The 20,454-nt window shown below is 42.8% G+C and overlaps 1 protein-coding gene across 8 annotated transcripts in view; it reads left to right on the top strand.

Annotated features, from left to right (window-relative positions):
* The window catches only part of LOC122440083 (synuclein alpha interacting protein), a 153,853-nt gene that overhangs the window by 67,267 nt on the left and 66,132 nt on the right, over positions 1 to 20,454 (top strand). For 7 of the 8 annotated variants that reach the window (XM_043465898.1, XM_043465897.1, XM_043465896.1 and 4 more), the window contains one exon: positions 7,400 to 7,502. In XM_043465898.1, coding sequence (XP_043321833.1) covers positions 7,446 to 7,502 — 57 coding nt within the window. In that variant the 5' untranslated portion in view covers positions 7,400 to 7,445. Of the gene's footprint in view, positions 1 to 7,395; positions 7,503 to 20,454 lie in introns of those variants that run through there. The other variant, XM_043465900.1, reaches the window with a different exon arrangement.

A 20,454-nucleotide genomic window follows, 5' to 3' on the forward strand; every position in this document is an offset into this window, starting at 1 on the left:
CTCTTGAGAGTCCCTTGGACTGCAAGGAGATCCAACCAGTCCATCCTAAAGGAAATCAGTTCTGAATATTCATTGGAAGGACTGATGTTGAAGCTGGAATTACAGTACTTTGGCCTCCTGATGCAAAGAACTGACTCACTGGAAAAGACCCTGATTCTGGAAAAGATTGAAGGCAGGAGGAGGGGATGACAGAGGATGAGATGGTTGGATGGCCTCACCGACTCCATGGACATGAGTTTGAGTAAACTCCGGCAGTTGGTGATGGACAGGAAGGCCTGGCATTCTGCAGTCCATGGGGTCGCAAAGAGTCAGACGCAACTGGGCAACTGAACTGAACTGAACTGAAGATGCAAATCAGAAGAGCTGTGGGCTTGATCCTGGGAAGTGGTTTGTCTAAGCTTGCTTGGTCCCTATCTTTGTAGGAGTACATCACCTTGGCCAAAACATTCCTGAGCTTTGCCATCTTTAAAATTGAAAGGATATGATTGCCAGTTGTGATACTCACCCTCTGCATCCCTCATGGACTTGTAATAAAGTCAGATAAAATATATTGTAGATAAAGAAAAAGATATTGAAGGTGTTTTGAAAAAATAAAATGTCTAATACAAGTGAAGTGTTATTGGGTTGGCCAAAAAGTTTGTTCGATTTTCTGTACAGTCTTGCAGCCAACCCCATACTTTACCCCTGCGGTTTGGGTAAACTGAAATAAGGGAGAAAAAGCACATTTACCACCAGAAGCCCTGGCTGCATGTGAGGCAACCACAGCACCTCTCTGAGCCTTGGTTTCCTTTGCTCCATGAAGGAGATTGTGAAGATGTTTGTCTCCTATGACTTTGGTGAACTGTGAGTGAGCGCGTATATGTAAAAGCACCCAGACCTACCCCTGGTCTAAAGTTTGACTTCATAAATCCTTGTGGCCGTTCAAACCGGAAATGCAGCTCCCCTTTCTTGGAGCTGGGGTGGGCTCAATACATTACATTAAAGCGTCCTGTTTGAGAGCAAATAGTCACTTGTACTTTCTCCAGACATGCCAGAGAATTTGTTATTCCAGCACACACTCTGTCTGTACTCTGGAAATAGTCTCCTGCCCGCCAGGCTTATCAACCCACCCCAGCTATCACCCTTCAAGACCCACTTTTTGAAGCAAAAACAGCAGCAGGTGTTAAATCTGTGTTACCCATCTTTCTGGAAATCCTGCTTCAGGATTCTTCTCACCTCCAGGCCTCCACCCGTAGAGCAGCTCTACCCAGAACGCTTCCTCCTGCCCCATCGACTCACTCACCATTTGTGCCCTCACATTCTTCAGCTGTCAGCTTAGACCTCCCCTCTACTGGGCGCACTTCCCTCATCTACAGGGTCTCAGTTGGGTGACTCCGGCTCCTGTGTATTTTTTTTTTTGAAACACCAAAAACATCTTGTATTGGGGTTTAGCCAATTAACAATGTTCTGATAGTTTCAGGTGAACAGTGAAGGGACTCAGCCATAAGTATTCATGTATCCATTCTCCCCCAAACCCCCTTCCCCGTCCAGGCTGGCACATATCATTGAGCAGAGTTCCCTGTGCTATATAGTAAGTCCTTGTTGGTTATCCATTTTAAATATAGCAGTGTGTACATGACCTTCCCAAAGTCCTTATCTATCCCTTCCCCGCACCCTCCCGGTAACCATGAGTTTGTTTTCTAAGTCTGTGAGTCTCTTTCTGTTTTGTTTAAGTATGTTCATTTGTATCATTTCTGTTTAGATTCCAGATATAAGGGGTGTCATATGATATTTCTCCTTCTCTGTCTGACTTACTTCACTCAGTATGACACTCTCTAGTTCTACCTATGTTGCTGCAAATGCCCAGCTCCTGTGTATTTACGTGTCCCAGCAAGGACCACAGTACATGGTAATGGCCTTTTTTTCTGCACTACTTCCCCCCATACTGGCCTGGAGAGTAGTGTTGGTCTAACCTAACGTGTTGTCTTGGGAACATGCCTTAAATGAAGACAAGGATGAGATCTCCACAGCCTGTGCTTGCCTCCCCTTTCTCCTCATATGTACTTCTTGGCTCTCCTTCAGTTACCTCTTTCCAGTAGAAATTTCTTTCCTCTCTCATCTTTCTGCTTCAATACTAGGCATTCAGTGACTGCCATGCCTCTGGCCACTATTGAATCAAAGAGTGAGAGAAACTGAATCCAACATTTGGAATGAGTTGCCTCCTTGCCAGCCAATCTACTGAGCCAACTGGGGACGACATTTCATATATTCTGCTTTTTTCCACCCAAGCCTTCCAGTATGCAGTTTGTGATTTTTTTTTAAACTCATGTTATATGAAGGAAAGAAAGTTCAATATCTACGCCTAGGCTTTTAAACTGAAAATGTATCCCAGTACGAATTTGGCTGTGTGTGTCAGAGTGTAGGCAAGTGTGGTGTTTTCCCAAGTTATTGGTGAATTAAAGACTAAAGAAAGAAGCTGTAATGCAAATCAGCCAAGGTTACCTCATCACCAAATGTACCCTGCTCATTTATTTTGACAAGCCCAACTTAACTTTTAATTACCAGGCCTCCTAGTACACTGGTAAAATGTAGCAATAGTGACTTTGGCAGAAGGGGAGAAATCTGTGTAACATGAGCCTTCAAAATGAGTCCATGCTGACTCCTTGTAAAATGGAGTGAGGCAATTCATTTTAAGAAGAATTTCAGTCGAGCAGTTTATGTGATCTGTGACTGTAGTCGCACACCAGAACGTGTACATTAAATGAGGGTAGTTCCTCAAAGAAATTTTGTCGGCCACTCTAAGCCATTCATTTCCCAACAGATTTTGTAAGTCTTCATTTGGAACTATTTTCAGAGTCAGTTTTCAAGTCACTATAAAAAAAAATGGAAAATGTCACTTGAAAGTCCTAATACTGGAGACGGGGGGGGGCTATTTTTTAGATTGATGCCTACTTTTGATTATTCAGTTGGACTCTTAGTTACTTGGAGCTCTTTCCTAAATTGAATCTTCCCTTGAAGGAAGCAGTCGGGCCATCACTGAGGTCACCCATGAGAAGGTGACATGGCGTTGATAGACCTATTAGGGCCAGAGCCCCTGCTGGACGTTTTAATAGGCACTGGAGGGACTTCTGTTCTTGGCAGTTTATCAAAACTCTGTGCAAGTAGGGAAAATCCTACAGACGTGCACAGTTGATGCTCATTACTGTACTTCTTTATTCTCTTTCCCTCTAACTGGCATCAGTTTGGAGTTTGGGTAAAGTTTCTCTGGTGCCTTGGACACATCAAGAGAAAGGGTGCATCATGTCACCCATAGCTTCTACATGGCATGTGGGTCCCGGCCACCCAGTCGTGTGTCCCCACATCCTAATATTGGTTTTCCTTCCCTCTCTGTAATTTTTCCCACCCAAAGCAGTAGACTTAAGCCATTGGAAAATGTTTCCTTTCCCTTTCTCTGTTTTCCCACTCCTGCCCACTCTCCACCTTCACCTCTCCCCCCAGCCCTAAAAAAGAAAGCCGAAACACTTGACATGCATCCCTCAGTGCATGACAAATTAAAACTTGCCCACGTCAGTGAAGAGAAAAGCCCAACTGACCTTGAAATGGAAGGATTTCAACCAGTCAACAGTATCTGAGGGTAGAAGTGTCTTGTAAGAGGTGTGCCTGAGGGGAAGGAAATGGGCAAAAGAGGAGAGAAGGAACCTGGATCTGCAGCTTGTAGGCTCAGGGTTGATGGGGTAAGGGTGCTGTGCAAATTTATAAATGTCTGGGCTCTGAGATCCCAGAGGGGTCCAGGGCCAACTATGATGTATAGCAATAAAAATCTCATGTAAAGGCTTTTCAGCTGGACTGCCCTTTCTGGGGAGGCTGAAAAATATTTTCCACTGAGGTGTCTGTTGACCCACTCTCATCGGCCTGGAGCCGCTTGGCCCTCTGGGGTCCAAGCTGCCAGGCTGGCCACGCAGAGGATGGTCTTGGTCTCTTTTCTGGACTTGTCCTTGGCATAGCTTCTGCCCTTCCCCCCAGTCACAATAGTGAAGTGGCACCGTGTAACTGCACAACGCCAGTGACCACGAGGCAAAGACCTCTTCTTCCTCTGGTTGTAAAATGCAGGAAATGTAATCCCCGCCTCCTAACATTTTATTGTGTTTGTGAGGGTTTCCTTTCTTTAATTCTAAGAGATGACATGGAGGCCGTGGACAAGCACATACTGTAACATGCCGGTAGTTTATTTGTGAGAAATTGTGTTTTACTGCTGTTGTGGTATGAGAATTCAAAACAATCGTAGAATACTGTTTCAACCTTAGAATACAAATGAAGGAAATTTCGTTTGACAGGAGGCGCCAATAAGAAAAGAGGGGAGGATGGCACTTAAGGTTTAATCCTGGATTCCTCTGAAGGGTCAAATGCTGAAATGCCCCGAGGCCAGGCAGGACCTGTGGATGAGCAGAACTGATGGGGATTGAGGGGCGGAGCTGAGGAGCACATGTTCCCTAGACAGAGCAGCGGCAGCTCCGCTCCAGCCAATTATTTATTGTGGGGAACACAGACCTGTGCTGCCAGAGCTTCAGATATTTTTTAAGTGAAGCCAGAAATCCAGAGTTTTATGTGAAATCACCAAAGGTCTACAAGCTGGCAACAGAGTCTATTTTTTAGAAACACTGCTGGGGCCAAACACATCACATCTGTGGGCCAGACTTGGCTCCTGGGCCTCGGGTGTGCCCTCGGTGACTGTTCATTCCATCAGAGCCCGTGGGGCCGTCAGAAAAGGGGGGCTCGCTGGCTTCCGCTGTGGCTGGTGTCGGGGGTGGGATAGTGCCCCAAGAGCACAAGGGGGAAAGCACATCCCCGGCCCAGCTCAGTTTCCTGATTGTGTTGGATGAGTTGCAGTGGCCGCTCTAAACCTGACTCTGATCCCATCATATCCCTGTTTCCTCAGAAGGGAGTGCTCGAGGGTCCTATGTGCTCTGTGGGAGGGCAGATGGGGAAGGAAGAGACGATGTAATAACCACTGGGGCAACCGTGAGCTTGCCCTCAGCTGAAAGATGGACTTAATGCTGGGAATGTGACCCGGATTTGGTGAACCACAGGGATTTCTCTACCTTATAAATGAGGATGCAATAATTCCAGAGTGGCCCCTTGAGAGAAAGAAGCACTGAGAGTTGACAGAAGGAATTGTGTTGTAGATGGCATTAGGCGTGTTAAAGGAGATGGCTGCATGCGCGGGTCCGTTGGGAAGCAAAGAATACTGTATGCCTTGGACCACTTAATCTGAGGTGGGACCATTCAACCTACTGAGATAAATATGGCCTTCATGTAATGGGCTGGAACTGTTGTAACACTTATGTTCCGGTCTGTTAGAATAAAGAATCTCACTGTCAACCTCCAAGACCAAATATAAAGATTTTCTCATTGTCATGATTTATATTATCCACTGGATATGTTCCATTAGAATGTCTATGCTCAAATGCAAATTGTTCTTCATAATGTCAATAACACCTCAAACAAAGACTCAATGACTGTTAACTTTAGTTAAGATGTGGTCATTTGCATTTTGCATTTAGTTTTGTATATCCATGTATTGAAAGATCCACTTGTTCCCCAGGTTTGACTCATGCTTTTCTACTTCATCTCATGTTTCCATGCTTCTGGTGATACTGTGTCTGGACCCCATCCTAACACCCAGAATCATCTTTGTGTTCACCAAAGCCTTGGGAATAGAGTCTATAAATCAACAGTTCATTGTGGAGTACAGATTTAGTGAAGAGAAATTGGATTGAAAGAAGATCTGTTAGTTGACAAGCTGGAATCCCAAGTCTGGATTGTCTCAGAATCCACCAAAATGGAAGGGAAAGTTATTTTGAGTAATTTGCAAGTATGAGTGTGCATATTTTTCTCTGAAAAGCTTTTTGAGGCTTAAAGGAAAAGTGATACATTTTGTACCAAGCAATTTGCTTACAAACCAATTTTTAGATTTCTATAAATAATACAATTGAATTTAGATATCAAATACACGTTGATTTTCTTTTTATTTTACACCTGTGATTTCAGAAGAACTTTTAATATATATTCTAAATGGATAATCACATTTGTACATGGCAATAGCATCCTAATCCTTTCTTAGATCAACTCTGTGTCCACAAAAAATTAAAAATATATAAAAATGGTATATTCATGTGGGAAGGGACAAAAAGGAAAATTGAGTCAAGTGATGGATTTGAAGTATGGAATGAAGAGCGATTTTCTCTCTTTTGCTGCAACTATGCTATTTTTGTAGATTTTTTTTTAAAAAACCTCAAAATGAGAAATTAGTGCCTTCAGAGTCAGTTTTCCTTTAAAAACTAGGTATTTTTACAATCTTGATCTTATACTGATAAGTTCATTCTCATCAGCCTAGATTTATTTTCACTTTCCAATAATGTATTCCTTACTGTTTGGCAAGTAACCACTTCATTAGAGATCTGAAAGAGGAGAAAATAAATTATTTAGGATCCTCAAGTCTGAGTGCATAAGACAGTTTTTGTAATAAGCAAAACAAGTTACAGGAAATGGAATCTTTTTCAGCATCTCAAAGTTTGCTCTGCAGAAAAGCACTGCCCAGCAAGGCACTGGCAAGAGATCTTTATTTCTATTCCTGACATCTATAGATGCCACTGCCGATGGTGGTGATGATAAGTGATGGGAAAATGAACTGGGAGGCGATATATCTTCCTTGACAGATTTAAAGAACTGCTGCGGGCTGCCCAGAGGCAAGTCCTGACCGAGGACATTCTGGCACTGGGACATATGGGACATATCGGGTCCCTCTGGCACTGGCAAGCAAAGCTGTTAGAGGCAGGGGGTGATGCAGTAACTCTGTGGTTTAAATCTGTGCTTAGATCCTTTTTTTGAGGGGTGAACAGGAGGTTGCCCTACAAATTCTGAAATATTCATTGTTGTTGGTTAGTTGGTATCTGCCTGTCCTTGTGTTATTACCATGGAGAGGCTGAATTCATTACTCCCTGCCTAGGATCGGAGGATACGCCCACATAAACATTTGAATAGGGTTGTCCTCAGATTTCGAGCTTTGCTCCCCATCCTCAAAGCCCATACATTCCCCCATGGTGTAGTGTTAGATGTGGGCTAGATTCGTCTTAATCAAAGGGGAAGAGTCTGACCTGAGTTACTTACTATTCTGGCAAAGACAAGCAGGCACAAATGAAATACAGTGAAGGACCCATGGTTACCCACTGGGGACCCTCCTGGGGAGCCCAGAGGAGCTGTGCTTAGAGGGCCAGGCTGGGGACATTGGAAACAAGCGGGAAAGTGTGCTCAAAGGCAGCCCTTGTACCAGTTACTTTTCTCATTTTGTCTAAATAAAATGATCTCTGGTTATAAAGCAGCTAACCTTTTTGCTTTTGTCTTGTGCTTCGTTCTTGTCCAGGACTTTATAAGTAGCTGACGTTACTCAAAATGTGCAAAGAAGAATAATGGAAGCCCCTGAATACCTTGATTTGGATGAAATTGACTTCAGTGATGACATCTCTGTAAGTATTGCTTCTTGCAAGCAGTGCTTTCAGGAAATTCTGCCTTAATCTATATGGTCTCCTTTCTCTGTTGTAGTCTGTATATTCTAAGCTCTTCCTACCACATTTAGAAATTGACAACAGAAATCCTGCTGTGGCAGACAAAGTGTGGTTTGGGGTCCTTCCTGACCAGGAAGTGAAGGAATCCCACTTCATTTTGTGTGAGCTTGGATGAGAAAGCATGTAACCTCACTGGGCTTCCCTTCCTAATCTGTTTCTTTCTTGTCACAGTTATTCATTGGGTAAATGTATGAGGTGCCTGCAAATAACAGGCACATTCATAAATTTACTTATATACATAATTAACCCGATTAGTGTAGATGTCCATAATGTCCATAATTAGTCCCTTTTATATGACTGGCTGTGCCACAGCCTGCATGCACTAACATTCACAAGGACACAGACTGAAGGATGGCCAAGTTATTAGTCTTTGAACAGTATAAGAGCTTTCAGTCACTGGAGCTTTCAAAACATGGGTTGGACACTTGTTGGGAATATCGAGGAAGAGTCATGTATTGCTAAGGACAGGACAGGCTGGCCTCTGAGGCCCTGATTCATCCTGTAGTACTGTGCACGGATGAACGTCCTTGAATCCTCTGCACTCACTAACTTCCTGCTGCCTCCAGTCTGACTCCTGGCTACTGTGAGTGGATGGTCTGCCTGCTTGCTCAGAGCTTCTTGTGACTCACCCTGGACCACATGGTCTATTCTGCCAGAGGCCGGATAGCAATGTTGGCCTCTCAGACCCTAGCCCAGTTGGGCTGACTCTCAGAGTATGTGACGAGAAGGTAGCTTTTCTGAACAAGTTATATGCCTTTTCTTCTCAGGGCCAACACAGACCTACTTCCTGACCTTCCTTTCCATTGATGTCTTGGTTTTTGGTCACCAGTGGCAACTGTCTCAAAAACATAGTCTTTCACATGCCTCTGGCAGCGGTGTTATTCTGCTACTTTACTCCTTCCCTTAAGTGAAATATGCATGCTCTATGTAAGAATTGGATTCCGGGGGTGCGTTTGATGAATCACCCATTTTGTTCAGCCATGGGTGAATCTGCCTAGCTTTTCCTGTATGTGAATTCAGCCTTTCCCTCTTTCAGCTTTCAGACAATTATTAGTCCTCATTAAGATGGATGTGAAGTGAGTGTTTTCCCTCTCCCTTTTTAAATCACTATGCATGCATGCTCAATCACTTAGTCATGCCCAGCTCTTTGCAACCCCATCAACTATGGCCCACTAGGCTCCTCTGTCCATGGGATTTCCCGGGCTAGAATACTGGAGTGGGCTGCTATTTCCTCCTCCAGGGGATCTTCCTGACTCAGGGATGGAACCCACATCTCCTATGGATTCTTTACCACTGAGCCACCTGGAAAGCCCCATAATTAATGTGGATCACAGCCTGGTTCTTTTAAAACCACTCCCCTCCAGCTATCTTGAGTTAAGTGGGGAAAACCAAGGAAAGTGAATGATGATGTGGGTGGTGGAGGTAAGGTAGAAAGTGTTTCAGAAAGGGACGCATGTTATGATTATCAATTCAGGGTGGTGCATAGACTTTGAAGGCACCAGTCTGGGCTGCAGCCTCGTCCTGACCTTTGCTGGCTGTAGCACAATAACTGCCTTGCTGATATACCCACCTCATTTTTGAGATTGTTTCGAGGATTCAGTGAAATAGTAATATACGGAAAGCACTTATCTTGGCACACAGTAAGTTGCTCTTAAAAATGGTAGCTTTTGTTATTATTTCAATGAATGCTACAATAATATTTATATGACCAATGGTGAAGAAAGAACTCCAGGGAAAAGACCAGGCATCATGTCAAGACTTTTTTAAAAAAATACAATAGAGCAGTTGTGTTTATAGAAGACTCATCTGGCAGCAGCCCATAATTTTGATGAATTAGGAATCTCCACTTGAAAGATAATAAAATATGTTAAGCAATAACTGAAGCTGTTTAGCGAATTAGGATTCAGAATTATGCAATAGTTGAGCTTCTATAGCCTGACCACTCTGAAACATGAGTAAAGATCTCCATCTGCGATTGTGTAACTGCACTCAAACTCACCCCCTTTAGATATATTCCTATTGTTTGGATCTTTAACCTGCATTTAAACTGAAACCAGAAGGGAAAAAATGAAATTGCATAGACTTGATAAACTAATGATAATGGTTAACATTGAGCACTTCCCAGGGGATAAACATTATCTTGTTTAATACAATAATTCTCTGAAGAAGGGAAAATTGTTATTTTCCTTTATAGATGAGGAAACTGAGGTGTGAGATGTTGTTTAACTTGCCCAGTGTCACCCACTGAATTAGGAGCACTGTCTTTGGAATATCTGCTTTTAGCCTCAGTACTTGGGGCAACTTTACCCTTCCCCCAGGGGACGTTTAACAATACCTGGAGATGTTTTTAATTGTCATAACTGGGGAGGTATAACCGGCATTTGGTGGGTAGAGACCAGGGATGGATTTAAACATCCTGCAATGCCTAGGAAAATACCCTACCAGAAAGAAATATCTAGCCTAAGATGCTGGCAGTACTGAGAATGAACAATCCTGGTCTATTTCAATCCACTTAAAACTAAAGAAACTCGACTCTTAACTGGCATCCTCTGTAACATGGTAGATTATTTTATAGTTGTTCCATCTCATCCAGGTTTAAGACTTTAAACATGTCAGAATATATTGTCCTATATAATGTCTTCATGGGAAGAGAAGTGGACATAGCCTCTAAAACATTGAAATGATTGTTCTCAGGCTATTTAGGTAACCTAGGAGCAATAAATTTACATCTGCTTTAAGGGCTAAGTGGATATAATTCAGATGCTAACATTAGGGGAAAAAAAACCCCACAAAGATGTGTTCAACTTGCTAATTCACTGGTATAACAAATAATGTGTGTGCATGCATACTCTCTCAGTCATGTCCAACTCTTTGCGACCCCATGGGCTGTAGCCCACCAGACCCCTCTGTCCATGGAATTTTCCAGGCAAGAATACTGGAGTGGGTTGCCATTTCCTCTTCCAGAGGATCTTCACCACCCAGTGATCAAACCCACATCTCTTGTGTCTCTTGCATTGACAGGCGAATTCTTTATCATTGCACCATCTGGGAAGCCCAACAAGAAATGTTGTCTCCCATAAACCTGCCTGTATTGTTAAAATTCTGTAAACCTCCTTTTCTGACAGCCTTTATGCTTCTTTCCTGGTTTAGTGGCAGGAAGGGGGAAGGGGAATGCATAATACATTTGAAAAAGATGTTTACAAAAGAGATGCCCAAGTTTAAAACTCCTTTTCTTACTCTCCAACCATAGCCCTTTTACGTATTATAGGGTTTCTGTTTCATGATTTTCCCCCCTGGTCATGAGCCTAGTTCTTGTTTTAATTAAGACACAAGCTGTATATTGGTACAGAAAAGCAGAACTTTTTTGCCTTTACCTAATGAGACAAAACACAGAAGGCCATCAAATTATTTTGAAGTTTCCCAGACTCAAAAATAATGCTCATCTTTTGCAAAATGCAGAGTTTAAACTATACATTCTTGTAACTCTGCCATCTGAAAGGGCAGAACATTGTGCAATGACTGAGGGTCTGTGAGGGGGAGATGACGACATACATAAACACAGGGGTTCAAAGCTGGACTTTTCTGTCACTGCAAAAGTGTTTACAGAGTTCCTTCTTTATTCCTATGGAAGCCAGCACTCTCCATCTTAAAAAGGAAAAATGCTCTGGAATATTATTTTACCATAGAGTCCTTAGTAGCCATGATGTATATTTTATGAAGAGAGGCCAATTTGCTGTCCTCAAAAATAAGATTATACACAGGACTGAACAAAGCAGAGGCCAAACCATGGATCCACCGCAGTGCTCCACTCATGAGCCGTCAAATGTTGGCTGCGCCATGCACCGCGATGAACTCTTTAAATCATTGGTCCTAAAAAGGAAATAAATAAATAAATCATTGGTCCTGGTTAATCCTCATATCAGCTCTGCAAGGCGGGCCCTATTTATAATCCCCTGTTTGGCAGATGAAAATAAGGAGGCTTAGAGAGATAGACTGACTTTCACAAGGTTACAGATAGATAAGTGGGAGGGTCAGGATTTCAATACAGAACTGTTTGTGTTACTTTTTCTCTTTTGTGCAATTTGGTTGAATAAAATCATCTCTGGACCAGTCATCTCGCCCATCACTACCCCTAGCTGTCTCTGAAGAGATTGCAGAGTGCTTATCAATAGTAAAGGAGTTGATATACAGTGTAAATAAATATTAATAAAATAAAAGAAGCTAGGAGAACTTAAACAACCCTCCTAATTTAATTGTTCCTCAGTTTTTCCATCTGTTAAGTCATAATAATCCATCTCTACCTATTGTCCTGTATTTTATGGAGAAGATATGAAATGTATATTTGTGTCCATACATAAACTCACACTTCTGTTCATATGCAGACACAAGTGCATATATGTATACACATATATTTATACAAATACCTACATGTACATATAAACATGTACACATACATGTAAATAGACACACACAGGCATGTGTGCACACGCATATAAATAGAACTAAGTACAATGCTTTATTCCTTAGCACAGGAATTTTTCTTGCTTTTCTGTATCACCATGACTGCAGCTTTGGTGAAAGTTGACATTTTTGGCAATCACATAGTGTATGTTTTGTGCAAATCAGTTGAGATCAAGATCAGTAAGTGTCCTTTCACTTTATTATCCCTTTTGACCTAAGCCCTTGCAGCCCAGAGTAATAGCACAGACTTAGGTGGATTCATTTTCCTAAAGTGCTTAAGGGGCTTCCCCAGTGGCTGAGGGGTAAAGAACCCATCTGCAGTGCAGGAGCCACAGGAGATGTGGGTTTGGGTCAGGAAGATCCCCTGGAGGAGGGCGTGGCAGCTGACTCCAGTAGTATCGTCTGAAGAATCCCGTGGACAGAGGAGCCTGGCGAGCTATGAGAGCTGGTCGCAAAGAGTAGGACACGGCTGGAGCAACTGAGCAAGCTAGCGAAGTGCTTAAACCACTGGTAGGAAAATAAGTTCTTATGGCAAGTAAATCTCGCTCTCAGTGAGTTTTCACATCTCGGTCCCACAGACTGGGCATCACTTACACTAAAATACCAGCCCTCCCCGCCCCCCTTTTGTGTACATCACCTTGTGCTCAACTCATTGCACTGACACTTCCCAGATTTCATTACATTCTGACCAAGAAGTGCTTCCAGGTAGTGGGAGACCTTGAGAAAGGGCCTGAAGAGCTTATCGCATGCACCCAGGCACTGAGGTGGGGTGGGTAAAGAGTACAGCTTTTGTTCCAGTTTTAGGTGTGAAAAAAATCCAGAAAGATAATCAAGGTACAGAGAACCTTGCTTGTCCCTCCTCTCTAGCACGGGCTCTAAAACCCTAGTATCTTTCCTTGGTGCTTCCTAGAAGGTTACTAGAGGTTAGGGGCCTCAGATCGCCTCCATCTCTTCTTCGCTGTCCCTGCCCTCCCAAGCCATCACCCTGCTCTTATTTCCGTTCAAACTTCTCTAAAGTGCTTCTCAGTAGGATCTGTTTCATCAGCCCTTCAGAATGCCCCAACTTTTGGCAGTGTTCTTTTTGTAGTGTCTTGTATCCAAGTCTCAGTTACCTCTCATTGGTCCCTTCTCCACCTCACCATTACTCAAAACCTCATGCTTGTTCTAATATTATGTGTGTCTTACCATTTTCTTAATGCCTGCCAGGAAAGGAATTAAAAATAATCTAATCCAGGCAAAATTTAATTTCAAATTTATGTCCCATAACTAGTGTTAGAGTGCAGGCCTAGAACCCACGTCCCCAGACTCCAAACTTGGACCTGAGTGACATCCATCCACACCTGAGAAGGTAGAGAGCAGTCTTATAGACACGGAGTGATTTCCTAGCAGAATGAACAATTGGTTGATTTACTGTTTTGCCCTTCTCTTACTCTGTAAATAGTTTTCATCTTGCCCAACAGTCATGACACTGTTGACTGACATTAAGTTGACTATGCAGGTTATTTATGCAAACTATTTACCATTTATGAACGAGTACATGTTATACCAGTCTACTCAACAGGCATATATTAAACATTACAGTGCGCCAGGCATGGTTCTAGACTTGAGGTGAAGGACACAGATGTGTTCTGTGTTCTCATACCCTGTGTGAGATTTATGTGAGTTTATGTGAGTTTACCATACCCTATGCTAACAGTTGAGCATATTATGAAATGTCAGGCTAACTTAAATAGTAGGTCACAATTAATTACAGTATCAAACTTTATTCTTGAAGTCAGTCTTTATATTTTGGGTGTGATTGATTATTGACTCACAATTAAAAGTATGCAATCATTGAAGTCAAATAAGGCTTGTGGTTGGCCATCTGCCCTACTGTAAGATAACTTGCTTTCTAAATCTTTTATAGTTTGTAATTTTTGCCTCAATAGTTACCGTTACCTTAGCTCATTTTTTATACTTTTTAATTAAATAATAATTTGAACACATGCTATGCATCAGACACCATTCCTGATATTTTTCATTATTACCTCATAATCTTCACAGCCACATTCTGACATAGATACCATTAGTACCTATTTTACAGAAACTTGTAATATGCAGAGATTGAGTAACTAAGATTAATTAGCTGGAAAATGGTGAAGTCAGGCTTCCCTGGTGGCTCAGACGGTAAAGCGTCTGCCTGCAATGCAGGAGACCTGGGTTCAATCCCTGGGTCGGGAAGATCCCCTGGAGAAGGAAATGGCACCCCACTCCAGTATTCTTGCCTGGAAAATCCCATGGACGGAGGAGCCTGGTAGGCTATAGTCCATGGGGTCGCAAAGAGTCGGACACAACTGAGCGACTTCACTTCACTTCACTTCAGGCTATAACATGTACAGTCTAGCTGTATAGTCCAGGTATGTAATTACTACCTTGAAAAATGACTTCTGCTCAGCCCCTTGGTCACTGGTATCTATCCTCGTCCACCCACATCCTTTCCCATCCATGACCACTCCCCACAGTAGAAGAGGATCATTCAATTCTGCAGTCTCATCATCCCTTCACCAATGTGGATTTTCATCTTTTTGTCTGACTGTACATATTAACTTTACAATGGAGTCATTCCTGGTGTACTTCTAATATGCTCAGAGAGAATTACTGAATTTTCCCAAATACCAACCGCAAGCACTGTTTTAGCATGGAAGAATTTGACGCTTATCAATTTTTTAAATACCTCTTGGAGCATAGGATAAAAACAAGGAGTAAGAACAAAAATCAAATGCATTTAAATTAGGATAATTTATAATAATTTTCTTTAAAAGAGTCCAAATGGTGGAAAGAATTATATATTTAAAACAGACTGAGATATATATGACTTCCCAGGTGGCTCAATGGTAAAGAATCCTCCTGCAATGCAGAAGATGCAGGAAATGCGGGTTCAATCCCTGGATCAGGAAGATCCCCTGGAAAAGGCAATGGCGACCCACTCCAGTATTCTTGCCTGGGAAATCCCATGGACAGAGGATCCTGGGGGGCTACATCCATGGGGTCACAAAGAGTCGGACGTGACTGAGCATGCACACATGGGATTTGTTTAGTCACCAAGTCGTGTCCAACCCTATGTCTTTGTGACCCTATGGACTGTGGCACACCAGGCTTCCCTGTCCTACACTATCTCCCAGAGTTTGTTCAAACTCATGTCCATTGAGTCAGTGATGACATCTAACCATCTTATCCTCTGTTGTCCCCTTCTCTTGCTGCCTTCAATCTTTCCCAGCATTAGGGTCTTTTCCAGTGAGTCAGCTCTTCACATCAGGTGGCCAAAGTTTTGGAGCTTCAGCTTTAGCATCAATCCTTCCAATGAATATTCAGGGTTTGTTTCCTTTAGGATTAACTGGTTTGATCTCCTTGCAGTCCAAGGGACTCTGAAGAGTCTTCTCCAGCACCACAATTCAAAAGCATCAGTTCTTCGGCACCCAGTCTTATGGTCCAACTCTTATATCCGTACATGACTACTGGAAAAACCATAGCTTTGACTATACGGACCTTCGTCAGCGAAGTGATGTCTCTGCTTTCTAATAGACTATTTAGGTTTGTCATAGCTTTTCTTCTAAGGAGCAAGCATCTCTTAATTTCATGGCTGCAGTCACTGTCCGTAGTGATTTTAGAGCCCAAGAAAAGAAAATCAGTCACCATTTCCACTTTTTCCCCATCTATTTGTCATAAAGTAATGAGACCAGATGCCATGATCTTAGTTTTTGAATGCTGAGTTTTAAACCAACTTTTTCTCCCTCCTCTTTTACCCTCATCAAGAAGCTCTTTAGTTCCTCTTGACTTTCTGCCATTAGAGTGGTATCATCTCCCTGTCTGAAGTTTTTGATATTTTTCCCCACAATCTCGATTCCAGCTTGTGATTCATCCAGCCCAACATTTCACATGATGTACTCGCTTAAGTTAGTTCAATCACTCTGTCATGTCTGACTCTTTGCAACCCCATGGACTGCACATGCATGGTGACAATATTCAGCCTTGATGTACTCCATTCCCAATTTTGAACCAAGCTGTTCCATGTATGGTTCTAACTGTTACTTCTTGACCTGCATATAGGTTTCTTTGGAGGCAGGTAAGGTGATCTGATATTCCCATCTCTTTAAGAATTTTCCATGCACGGGATATATGTGTGTGTGTGTGTGTGTGAATATGTAGATGACCAGTGTCTGTACTATGTAGAGGTGATGGTTGAAATTGTGGGAATCAGTAAGGTCACCTGAGAAGCATGGAATATGAAAAGGGAAGAGTGTCCCAAGAAAGGAACTGTGTAGAAGTGTGTCCTGTGAGGAAGAGGATAAAAAAGCTTCTCCAAAGAAGACAGGAAAGAAGTTTTCAAAGATATAAGAGGAAACTAAGGGAAATAGAAAGAGGGGGAGGGATGATTTAAAGAATTTAAAGGACCACTTACAATGGTCAAGTGTGGGAAATAGATCATTAGAGCAATGTCTGAAAAGTGCCACTGGATTTTCCAGTTGAAACTCATTGGTGGACACAATAAGAGCAGTCTTATGGGTGAGGGCACAAATAACACATCGTTGTGGCTGGAGGAGTGAATGCAGAGCTGAGGAAGTGGAGACAGGAACCAAGGCAATTCTTTCAAAAAAGATGGTTGTGAACACATGAGCAGGAAACTCCACCCATGACCAACTGAGGAGGCAGCGTGTCTTGAGGTGGTGGGGGTGCTTGTTTAATTTTATAGGATCAGAGGAGAGAGGTGATGTTGAGAGAGTGGCTGAGGAGAAGGAGAGAAGAGAGGGTGATGGTGGAGCATGAGTCCGAGGAGATGGGAGAGAAGGAGATCTGAGCCATAACAGCAGGCTAGCATGATGAAGGTGTAGAGTGTGAGTACCACATCCTCAGAGAAGGGAAAACAGAGCATGATCTGTTAGCGAGGGCGTGAAGTCAGGACACTACTCCCCTGAGTTGGGCCACTGGAGAGGAAGTCACAGTTTTAGGGAAATATTGCACTTCTGAAAATCTCTGTTCAGCTGTGTGCCTTTGCTTTCCCTACCAACTTTGCGTGTACACATTTTTGTCATTTTTAGTGTGTGACTGTGTAGATGCCTGCTTGAATTTTGGAAAGCTACGTGAGAAACCACGAATTTCAGGATAGTTGTTTGGATGACTGGCCTAATCGTTTCTTTTGGAAACTCAATGCGACCTTGGTTGTTTAAAAGTCTCTAGCTTGAAAAGGTGTTAGGATTTTAGTTCTTTCATTTTCTGTGGCTCATGACCATTTGAGTAATGTCTGCTCATTCACCCAACTGGCTCCAGTTCTCAGGAGCAAGGGCCAAAGCTTTTCAGCCCTGAATAGTATGTAGGTGGTCAGAGGTCCCCAAAGCCCAGTGTAGAAGTCACAGCCTATAATTATGAATCCCATGCACGTTCAAACTGTTTTGCATGGCAGAGTGACAACATTGGGAGCTGTAGGATCATCTTAACATCATAGCAACTCTGTGTAGTTTGTGAAGCTAAGTTTCAGTGTCTGTTCTTGGGCATGGGTTCTCTTGGAGGAGGAAAGACCAAAGAAGTGAAATAAAGTGCTGAGACAGGCTGGGCTGTCCTTCCTTTCCTTTCCAGTCGCAGCCTGGCCCCCCTCTTCCTGTTTCATCGGTTCTCAAGTCTTGATCTCCTGAACTGCGAATCATGAGAGGTACAAAGATGAGGAGGGAAGAGCTGTGGTACTCATGAGGAAGATGAGTTAGAGAGAAGAGACCAGAACATTTAACATCATTTTGTAGCTTGCAGATTGACTTCACTTACATGATCTCATCTGATTATCTGTGTTTTCTAAATAAAGAAACTGAGCTTCAGAGATTGGAAATGATTTCTCTGCCCAGAACTACAGAGTTAATAAATGTCAGAAGTAGGACTTGAATCCAGAGCTTCTGGCTCCAAATCCATTGTCTCTATATGAAAAGCTAAGGTACCAGCTGCCATTCATGCTATGAATATATTAGAAGTGTTTATTCTTTTAAATATGTCCTAATTACATTGCAAGACAGGTAGGTATGGCATTTTCTAAGGTGATTAGTGCCATATAAATATTACGGAGTACTACCAGTGGCTCAGATGATAAAGAATCTGCCTGCAATGCAGAAGACCTGGGTCGGGAAGATTTGATCCCTGGTCCTTCTCCAGGGAAGATGCCCTAGAGAAGGAAATGGCAGCCCACTCCAGTATTCTTGCCTGGAAAATCCCATGGACAGAAGAGCCTGGTGAGCTTGAGTCCATGGGGTTGCAAAGAGTTGGACACAACTGAGCGACTAACGTGCACATGAAGTTTCTTAAGAAGATTAGTGCTATATAAATATTAAGCACTACCATTATTAGTGTTAGTATTGCCACCAATATCATGGGCTACCTAGGAAAATTCGTTTTATTCAGGTCAGTGAGTACCTAGTATCTCTGGTAAATAAAATATTGTCCACACCCTCAGGAAGCAGAGAAAGACATTATATAAAGGTATAGATGAAATGTCACATGATGGATTCTGTACTGAACATATGGGCAAGATAAATAAATAAAGAACAGTGGTTCTTGAGCTTCACTAGGCATCAGAATCACCTGAATGGTTTATAAAAACTCAGATTGCTGTTGTTGTTCAGTTGCTCAGTTGTGTCCCCCTCTTTACGACTCTATGGGCTGCAGCAGGCCAGGCTTCCCTGTTCTCTACTATCTTCTGGAGTTTGGTCAGTCTCATGTTCATTGAGTTGATGATGCCACCCAACCATCTTATCCTCTGTTGCCCCCTTGTCCTCCTGCTGTCAGTCTTTCTTGGATTGCTGGGCCCTGCCTTAAAGTTTCTGGGGTGGGGCCCAAGAATGTGAATTCCTAACAAGTTCCTAAATGCTGTTAATGCCATTGATCTGGCCACCACACTTTGAAAGCTGAGATAAATTCCACCTGGGAGGATCAGAGAAGATATGAGGGATTTACAAGAAATTTAGTATTACCAGAAGAACCAGAAGAAGAGGACAGTGGTGAGAGATGAGTCTAAGCTCATGGCAGGCTGCCCATGCCTTGCTAAGGCCTGTTGATCATTCTCCTAGGGGCAGGGCAGAGCCACTGAAGATTTGAAACTGAGAAGCACCTTAGTCAAATTTACATTTTAGAAAACTAAGTAATTTTAGAGCAAGTACAGAAGCATGGAAGGAATTCCCACTTACAACCTAAATATGAAAGAACTTGCTTGACCATCTATAATATTATGTCCCAGGATTAATCACATGTGTGTATAGCTTAGCATTTCAGTCAGTGAATAAGTTGTTTTGTGCCATACATATATACTAAAGACATCATCCTTTCCCTCGGGCACTTGTGGGAGCCAGCACAGCACAGGGGAACAACAGAGAAACAGCAAGGTTTTCTTATCAAGGGCAGAAAAGCATCCCTTTCTGACTGACTTCACTTAGCATGATAGTCCCTGAAAAGTGAAGTGAAGTCAGGTGAAAGTTGCTCAGTCATGTCCAACTGTTTGTGACCCCATCGTCTATAAAGTCTATAGAATTCTCCAGGCCAGAATACTGGAGTGGGTTGCCATTCCCTTCTCCAGGGGATCTTTCCAACCCAAGGATCAAACCCAGGTCTCCTGCATTGCAGGCAGATTCTTGACCAGCTGAGCCACAGGGGAAGCCCATGATGGTCCCTAGTTGTATCCATCTAAAACATGGTACAAATGAACCTATCTATGAAACAGAAGTAGAATCACAGACATAGAAAATAGACTGGTGGTTGCCAAGAGGGAGGGGGTTGGAAGAGGCTGAATTGGGAGTTTGGGATTAGCAGATGCAAACTGATATATGTAGAATGGATAAACTACAAAGTCCTTGGAGGGAACTGTATTCAATATCCCATGATAAACCACAGTGGAAAAGAATATGAAAAAGAATGTGTGTATATATGTATTTGTATAAAAATGAGTCACTGTTATACACAGAAATGGTGAACACAACATTGTAAGTCAACTATACTTCAATTTTAAATAATTAACTGAAAGTGAAAGTGAAGTCACTCAGTCTTGTCCGACTCTTTACGACCCCATGGACTGTAGCCTACCAGGCTTCTCTGTCCATGGGATTCTCCAGGCAAGCATACTGGAGTGGGTTGCCATTTCCTTCTCCAGGGGATCTTCCCAACCCAGGGATCGAACCCAGGTCTCCCTCCCGCATTGCAGGCAGATGCTTTACCATCTGGGCCACCTGGGAAGCTCAAATAATTGACTAATTTTTTAGAAAGAGTATGTTCAGTCACGGCTGAAGCAATCAGGCAGGGTTTCACAGAGAATGTGGAACTCTGTGAAACCCTGGCCTTGAGGAGCAGAGAGCATTTGCCCAGCCAGAAGAAAGCATTGCAGGCAAGG

This window comes from Cervus canadensis, chromosome 4 (genome assembly GCF_019320065.1).
Source record: "Cervus canadensis isolate Bull #8, Minnesota chromosome 4, ASM1932006v1, whole genome shotgun sequence".
Taxonomy (NCBI): Eukaryota; Metazoa; Chordata; class Mammalia; order Artiodactyla; family Cervidae; genus Cervus; species Cervus canadensis.